This window comes from Nylanderia fulva, unplaced genomic scaffold (assembly GCF_048542155.1).
Source record: "Nylanderia fulva isolate GAGA-0341 unplaced genomic scaffold, ASM4854215v1 Scaffold199, whole genome shotgun sequence".
Taxonomy (NCBI): domain Eukaryota; kingdom Metazoa; phylum Arthropoda; class Insecta; order Hymenoptera; family Formicidae; genus Nylanderia; species Nylanderia fulva.
In genome coordinates this window covers 112,345-121,656 of record NW_028190259.1, presented here as the reverse complement: position 1 = coordinate 121,656, position 9,312 = coordinate 112,345, and the positions used below count along the sequence as shown (strand labels likewise).

General features: G+C 42.5%; 1 protein-coding gene across 1 annotated transcript; it reads right to left on the bottom strand.

Moving 5' to 3' along the window:
- Positions 1 to 357: 357 nt before the first annotated feature.
- On the bottom strand, positions 358 to 1,443 carry LOC146723445 (uncharacterized). Its single transcript, XM_085481912.1, has one exon. It carries the CDS (start codon positions 1,441 to 1,443, stop codon positions 358 to 360), a length of 1,086 nt encoding a protein of 361 aa, XP_085338038.1.
- Between the last annotated feature and the right edge of the window lie 7,869 nt (positions 1,444 to 9,312).

Here is a 9,312-nt window from a genome sequence, read left to right as displayed (position 1 = left end):
GAGTTGCGGAGGTAAACCGCTGCGGCGTATCCTCGTTCGGAAGCGTCAGCGAAGCCGTGGAGCTGCAGCCTTGAGTGATCGATCGTCGGTGCTGAGCCAGCGGTTAACTCGTAAGGTGCTGAGCAGAGGTAGCTGGTTCAGCAGCTGTTGCCAACGGTGAACATCCTTGACAGGACAGTGGAGCGTCCCAGTCCAGCTGCTGAAGCCATGTGGTCTGGATCAGGATCTTCGCCCGAATCACGACAGGCGCGAGCCAGCTCATCGGGTCGAATAGCCGTGCAGTCTCGGCGAGGACTCGTAGCTTCGTGAACTCTGTGACTGAACGTGGATTGTATTGCGAAAGGCAAACCAGTCATCTTAGGATGCCATCACAAGGCCCAAGGTCGAATGGCTCTCTCCGTCCCATGAATGCGGTCCTTGTTGCAGCCGATGCTCTTGAGGGACTCCTGCAAGGACCTTGGAGTTGTTTGAGGCCCACTTCCTCAGTGGAAATCCGCCCGCCGTGCACAGGTGGCGTAGCTCTGTCTGGAGGTTGATGGCATCGTCGAGGTCGTCTGCGCCGGTGACCACGTCGTCGACGTAGCAGTCTCGCCGAAGTGCTGCGGCCCCTAGAGGAAATTGCGTCCCCTCGTCTGCACAGAGTTGTCGCAGCGTCCGTATGGCCAGGAACGGTGCACAAGCCATGCCGTAGGTTACTGTCCGCAGCTCGTATTCTTGGATTTCGTCCGTCTTGTTGTGACGCCACAGGATTGTTTGAAGACGGCAATCCTCAGGATGTACGAGGATTTGGCGGTACATTTTTTCTACGTCGGTGACAAATACGTACCGGTGCCAACGCCATCGCAGCAACACGTCGTTGAGCGCTGGTAGAAGATTCGCCCCTGTCAGCAGATGAGAGTTCAACGAAGTACCGGCCCGTGTGCGTTGAGAGCCGTTGAAGACGACTCGGAGTTTTGTCGTCGTGCTCGACTCCTTCAGGACCCCGTGATGCGGTAAGTAACATCTGCGATCATCCGCTGTCGTTGCAATGTTGACTCTCTTTATGTGTTGTAGGTCTTCGAACTCCTGCATGAAGTTACGATAGAGGTCGCCAAATCGAGGATCTCGGCTGCCTTTGACCTCCATGGCTCTCAGGAGGCGCTCCGCTGGTCGGCGAGTCTCGTGAAGATTCGTCGGCGGTGACGAAATTGGCAGCCTCACCATGTACCTCCCTGTGGACGTGCGTGTGACGGTGCGCACATATAATTCCTCGCACGTAGCTTCCTCGGGAGTAAGTGGGGCCCGAGTTATTGGCTTGCTCTCCTGCTCCCAAAAGCGCCGAACGAGGTCGGCGAGGTCGTGATCGGCGGTGCACCGGAATGTGCGGCGATGTCCGTTGATTGTTGTTGCGTCGTAGCCGCCGGACAGGATCCATCCCAGGCTGGTCTGCTGGGCGATCGGCATCCTTGAGTCACCCTTGCGGAGACCTTCCTCGAGGATCAAGAGTAGACCTCGGCTCCCAGCAGTAGCTCAGCTGGGTCGTCGTCCAGGAAGCGAAGATCGGCCAGCTGGAGTCCGTTGAGATGAGGCCAGCTGCGTTCTTCTCGCGAGACTGAGCCTTGCTGCAATGAAATGCGTGGCAGCACAAAAGCCACCACGCGGAGCTCGGCGTTGGTCACGTCTGACGTGACGTGCAGCGTGACCTTGCCACGAGCTGATCCTGAGCGGGTCCCTCCGATGCCGAAGATCGAGAGATCCGTCGAGACTCGAGGCAGGCGGAGACGTTGCGCCAAGGCCTCAGAAATGATCGACACCTCAGAGCATTGGTCGATCAAGGCGCGTACGACGTGTGGTGAGCCATACCGATCGGCGATGTTAAGTCGAGCTGTAGCAAGAAGAACAGCCTTATGATCTCGATCTTGAAGAGTCGTGGTCAGTGTAGTGGCGCGTGTGGTGACCTCGGCTGCCGGTGAAGACGTGGTCGCTTCCGTGCAACGTAGTGTGGTGTCGTGCGTCGCACGTAAGGCAATTCTTCTTTGACTGACAGCGAGATACGAGGTGGTTTCCTAAGCAGTTGTAGCAGAGCTTGTTCGTCTCTACAAATGCTTTACGCTCGTTGACGGTCTTGGCCTTGAAGTCTCGGCAGGTCATCAAGGTGTGCCTTTCACGACACAGTGTACAGTGCGGCGGCTCAGCTCCTTGCTGTTTAGTGAAGTGAGTTCTTGGCAATCCGTGAAGTCTCTCCGGGCGGTTTGCTGATGCTCTTCGGTCGTGCGGCATTGAGCGTCAGGATCCGTCGGCTGATAAAATCCACGAGTGCCTCGTTTTGTGCCGGCTCTGATGAATCTGACGTGGACGACTCCCATTCCAGCCGCGTGCGTGCGTCAAACAATTCGGTGACTAAGAAGTTGAAGATGTCCATTCCGTGGGTGTTAATTGGACGTCCAATGCTCTGACCATTGACGGCAGCAGTAACGGCGTTGTGAATGCGTCTCAACTCTTCTGCGGTATCTCCCTTCATCTTTGGCACGGCGATGAACGTGGCAAAGTTGGAGCGGATCAATTCCTTTTTATTGTTATAATGTTTGTCCAGGATTGCCCAAGCGCGATCATAATTGTCACTGGTGACAGGTAACGACTTGATTAATTTTTCAGCCGGCCCTGTCAAGCATGAGCGGAGGTGATGAAAGCGCTCGATGTTGGAGATCGCATTGCCACTCACGACGGAGAGGAAGAGATCTCTGAACGACGGCCAATCTGCGTAGGCACCAGAGAATGGCGGTACTTTGATGCGCGGCAGTGACGACCTTGGTGTGGCGTCGGCAGAAGGAGGTACGTTCGCTGCACGAAAGTGTTCGGCGTAGCCGTCAAGTATGCTTCTTTGATTGACATACAGATTCTCCGTATCAGCGTGCAATTCTGACTTAAAATAATCGCTCTCGCTGAACTTTTCTTTTAAGGCTGCTCGGATAAGGTCGTGCTGCGCTTCGAATTTTGTCCACAGCTGATCCAGAATTCTGGTGCGTGTGGCGATAGCACTGGTAGTGATATTAGAGCTGCCCAGCTTCTTCAAATACTCCACGGAACGTGAGATGCGGATTTGAATCTCACGCTGACAGTCGACCAGCGTGGGTACATCCATGATGGCTGCACACACAGATGCTCACTTTCTCCACTCACATGAAAAGTCACGCTCGCGAACTTGCGGTTGCCGGTGCGAGATCCGGCTCGAAGGACCAAAAATATGTTCGCAAACGCGCTGCGTAAGAAAGGGTCGCGCGGCACAAAGGATGAGTCACTTTTGTATCAAAAGAATTTAATTCTCTAACACACTTAATGACAAATACACTTTAACAAACTTCTTACAAATGTTAATTATTTTACAGTGAAAATCGTAATCAAAAATCAAAGTGCGGAATAAGCGGCGGTCGTCAACGAATTTTTAGCGGTTTAACGGGTATGTGGTTTGCGTTATGCGGTTCACGGCGGAAAAGCGATAAGGCTGGTAAGCCGGGTGTGAGCTCTTCTTTTATAATTTTTAGGATGGAGCCCACCTTCGCGTGAAGCGCCAATAGTTTTGCGGATTTCAAACGTTGCGCGAGGTGACCTGAGCGCATTACGAGTAATTGGCCGCTGTCAAAATTAACGGGACGACGGCTGGAAGAAAGCATGCGCGAGCGGGCGATCGCGATAATTATTGGTGAAACGAAGCACCCGTGATAAGCCGCGCATGCTCACTGAAAATAATATTCGGCGGAACGGTTGTGGTACCGTTAATTGTTGATATTTTGAGAGATTTTTTTCCGAAACAGATTGATTTATGTCGCGGTGTTTTCTCCTCGAAAAACATACAAAAACGATTTGCTGAAAATATCGATTGGTCTAGAATATTCTAAAATATTCTATTCGAATATAATATTTTATTATGCGGATAATGTTTTCTGATGCGTTTTGAACATATACGTTTCTATGTAAATTTATGATTCTATTACTTATGGATTTTAAATACAAAATCTGCATATTAAATTGACAAGTTATAGAACAACACAAATCTTTAATTAAAAGAAACACAATATATTGTTCAATTTGTTAGATTAATTAAATTTAATGTACCTCTTATATGGCAATGCTGTTAAAAATACAGCATGCTCTGCAGCCAGTGCGATTTTTTTGTATGTTTTGATGCCTTTTTGTTGTAGTAATATTAAGTCCAGTTTAATAATGTAAGTACCGTCAATAGTATCTTCAAACCAATAAAGACTGCCATCAATTCAATCAATGCACAGAGAAGATGCATTGTCCCCGATTTCTGCTATTATTGTATACTTTTGATTTGTTTGGATTGCATTCGGATTAAATTCCAATGTTATTAACTCTGACTTGAAAGTAATCCCATAAATCTTATGTTCCAAGGCTGAGTAAACGTATTCAGTACAATATTTATTTATATCACGTGGAAAGCCCGATCTGTAAATTTATATCCAGTACATACAATCGTGTATTATAGACGAGTAATAAAGTACTGGATCTCATGTGTGGTCCGACACGTGATGGAACTTAGTATAAAACCAGCACCCACATTTGTTATGCGCTTGTCCTTGAAATAGTACACTGAAATAGTATCAAGTTTTACTAATTTGTACGGTTTATATTGCCAATATTGGTGATATTTGAGATTATAAACAACTCTTTTTTGGATCATTTGATTCTCGATAACCAATATTGAACTGTATATTTTTGTATCACCTTCCATTTGTAAATTCTGTTCGTTCCACCTGTAGAAAATATATAAATATCAATTTTTTTATTTTTAACAAATTTCTGAAAATCATGTTAACAAACAACTACTACTATTTACACGAGACCTATACAAATAGTTTCATTTTAAAAAAATCGGGTTTTGACCTTGAAACTGATCTTCAAACGCTATCTAAAATCAAACTGATAAATATAATTTTTGAGATATTCGTCGTTCTGATTCTTTTGGTAACACACTCCATATACAAGGTATATCATATGTGGTGGACAAAATTTCAGGAATGGATTTCTTATGCTTATAGAGAAGAAAGAAATGTTATACACCCATAGGTCCGAAAATGATTAGTTTCTGGTCCGTTTCAGGTTCGGAAATTATTAGTTTTTGAGTTTTAAGATTCATGTAACAAATAATTTTTGTCTCATTTCTCGTCTTAGGAAACTTTGCTTAAAGGTATCAACGATGTTTTTCAAGTTCGCTGGCCTATGTTTACAGGAGGTGGACATTTTGAACATTTTCTCTAATTGCAAGACGAGAAATGGGACAAAAATTTTGTATTACATATATGAATCTAAGTAACTAAAAAACTGATCTTTTTCGGACCTATGTTCATATGTATACCTTTTTATCTTTTCTATAAGCATGAGGAATCCATTTCTCAAATTTTGAACACCACTTGAGAAACACCCGTATATACACTGTATATACATATTGTATTTATATACAATAAAACTTAAAACAATGAAAGTACCAGATTTAAGAAAGCAAGTATTCATTATTTATCTGAATGTCAAAAATGTCTTTCTGATTTATTTGTCGTTAAATTCCACAAATGCTCTAGGAAATGTTGCTCGCTTGGATGCTTTCTGAAGATGGTGTAGTATGTCTCCCTTGAAGCAAAATTCATACTCAATTATATGCAAGGTCCAGTATGTATGTAAATTGTTCTAGTTTTTAAAATCATGCATATATATATATATATATATATATATATATATATATATCATAGGCGATCAAATTAGTCAAAATTCATAATTTTGACTACTTTGATCGCTTATATCTCTGAAACCAATTTTTGGCTCAACTTAAAAATTAATTGTGATTGATTTTTCATCATAAAGTATCATTTGGTAAACAATACAATTCCAAATTCGAGATACCCAAAATAGTCGATTTTTGCAAAAGCTCAATTTTCCGTTTTTTGTTTTGCCCGCCATTTTGAGTCTTGCAGTTCCGAATTTGCCACACGGCATTTAAAAGTAGAAGGTTTAATGAAAATTTTAAGCACTTAAAAAGATATTTATCTCAAGAAATAAATTGTGCAGGGAAGTGGCCGTTTTGAGAAAGAATGCCCCATATATATATATATATATATATGGGGCATATAAAATTATGAATTTTGACTAATTTGATCGCCTATGATCAAAACGCTTCCCATGAGGCGTTCTTTGTGAAAAAGGCCACCCTCCTTACACATTTTATTTCTTGAGATAATAAATTTTTAAGTGCTGAAATTTTTGTTGTCCCTTGTACTTTTGAATGCTTGTGGGTCATGAGACATGTAAATGCATATATTATTTTGTCGCGGCCGTCGTGAAGGGTAACACATTACGCCCGCAGCTTTGTGCAAGCGCTCCACTGGGATTATTCTGATCCATCGAAAATCGATGTAAAAGATTTTAATGTAGTGCAAACAGTAGTTAGGATAACTACTGGAGGAAAATAGCTTGTATTCAACTCGTAATCAGCTCGTAATCATAGGCGATTAAATTAGTCAAAATTCATAATTCTGACTACTTTGATCGCTCATATCTCTGAAACCAATTGTCGGTTCAACTTAAAAATTAATTGTGATTAATTTCTTGTCATAAAGTATCATTTGGTAAACAAATCAATTCCAAATTCGCAAAACCCAAAATAGTCAATTTTGGCGGAAGCTCAATTTCTTTTTTTTTGCTTTGCCCGCCATTTTGAGTCTTGCAGTTCCGCATTTGCCACACGGCATTTAATAGTAGATTTAACGAAAATTTTAAGCACTTTAAAAGCTATTTATCTGAAGAAATAAAATGTGCAGGGGGGACCGTTTTGAGAAAGAATGCCCCATATATATAATATATATATATATATATATATAGACATATGTGGTCTGTCAAAAAAGAAATTAAATTAAATATGTACCGCATATTATGGTAACGTTGTAAAAATTATAATCATGTGCGGAATGTAAAATATAATCTTTCCTTCAAAAACTACAAGTTTTAATTCATTCAGTTGTATTTACATATGTCTCATTATAACATTTTTTGTAAGTATAAACCTCGCCTCGTTATTGTTTTCATGAATCGTTATTCAGAGAAAAATATTAAACAAATATAAGCGATAAAAGTTAATAATTAGTACTTATATTTTAACGCATGCTTAGATTATATTATTTGATAATAAATTTTGATGATTTGAAATAAATGTACATACACAACACAACATTTTGGATACATTTATATGCATATTTTTTGAAACTTATTAGATTTTGAAATATTTACAAATGGAAGCCTTTAAAAATACTTTATGAACTCTTACTGATTTCATTTCTTTCTCTCACAGTGTCGTTTTCAAAATAATAATGAAGTGATTCGATATTTGATGACACGTACTCATGGACATCGATGAGTCTGAAGGATGCGTTATCCTAGTAATAAATATGCATCATATAACTTATAAAAATCTACTATTCCATTGAATCACATGATAAACAGTACATAATGTGAGATTAGATTAAAACTTATTTCGCAAATAATTTAATAAATAAGTCATTGTAGTAATGAATGCAAAATTCCAAATAGTTAAATTAATAGATAGATAGATATATTTATTGCCGCCCCAATTGGGGATTACAAGGCGCTTTTTTTTAAAGGAGCGTTCCCAAACCTTTATTCCTTTCTTTACCCTTTTTCCTTAACCTAAACTTATACATATAACTTAACCTAATTACATATTATCCAATTTTCGCCACGCCTCTCCTCTTCGCCGCCTTTTTCATCTTTTCTCGCATTTCTGCCCTACCTACACACACACACGTTCGCCTTTCCCTAACCTTTCTTATCCTAACTTAACTTAACCTACGCAATCTTATATTCTACTTAGCCTATGTTGGACCTCCGCTTCCGGTTACCGTTATTCTTCCACTCCTTTTCTCCCCCTCCCCTCTCTCTCTCTCTCACACTCACTCTCACACTCACTCTCCCCCTCTCTCTCTCCCCTCATCTCCTACCCTCTCTCATCCCTCTGTCCTCCTTTTTCCTCCTTCTCATTCTCCCCCCTCCCCTTTCCCTCTTGCTTTCTCTAACCTTTTTAACCAATTTCCCCTTCTCCTTCCTCTCCTAATATCTTCTTTACCATTTCCTGCCAGCTCTCTTCCCTTCCCCAATCCATACATCCTCCCACACATGCTCCACGTCTCTAACCCTCTCCCACATATCCTGCACTTCCTATCCTCCTCCTTTTCCCAATACCTATTTCCCTTCATTTTATTCCCCAGTCTATACCTTGCCATCCTCCTCCATCTACCTTCCGCCACCCTTTTTTCAAATAGCCCGGAATCCCCTCCCCTTTAATCTGTTTTGTACCACTTATTGTATTCCGATTTTATCATTTTTCTCTACTTCTCTTCCCTCTGTTCCTTTCCTTCCCATCCTCAACTTCTTCCCATCTGAACTCCCCCTTTCTCTTCTTTCCTCTATCTCCCTTAATACCACACCCCTTACCCTCAAAAATTCCCTCTTTTCTCTTTCCCACTCTGACAATTCCCCTCCTTTCTTTGCCCTTTCTTTAATCTCCCCCAAACATATTCGCCAACCATCCTCCCTTACCCTCCTCTAGCCTTCTCTCATATCCCCATGCTCTTCTCCTTGTCCTTATCTTTTCCATTTGCAATTCCTCCCCTTACCATATATCCAGGCGTTTCCCCAATCCACTCCTAACATCCATCTCAGATACCTTTCTTGTATCCTTTTCAATCCCTCTCTTTCTTACCATCCCCATATCTCCACCCCGTATCCTAAAACCGTCCATACTAAACGCATTGAAGAGCCACAACCTCCTCCCCCAATTATCCCAAATTCCTCTTACCTATTCCCCATACCTGTCCCAATTGCTGCCCCTCTCTTTATTCTGTCCCTTACCTGTCCCTCTTGCCCCCCATTCTTGAATCACATATCCTAAGTATTGTACTCCTTACCTCTTTAATTTTTTTCCCTTTCAAAACCAACTAGCCTTTTTTAACCTCCCTCCCCCCCTTTCCTGCACCTCATCACCTGACACTTCTCCTTCTTCTCATTCAATCCACCCGTCCCCTTCCCCCCTCCAGATATCTCCCTAACCTCCTCCATCATACACCTCATCCCCCCCTCATTCTTGCTGCCAACAGCACTACAACGTCATCCGCGTACGCTCAACGTATAAACCTTGCCCTCTCCTAACCTTACACCCCCCCATTCCCTTTCTTCATTTCCTCCTCCAAGTCCGCCATCAACATATTAAACAGAAGTGGGCTCAGTGGGCATTCCGTCGTCCATCACCCC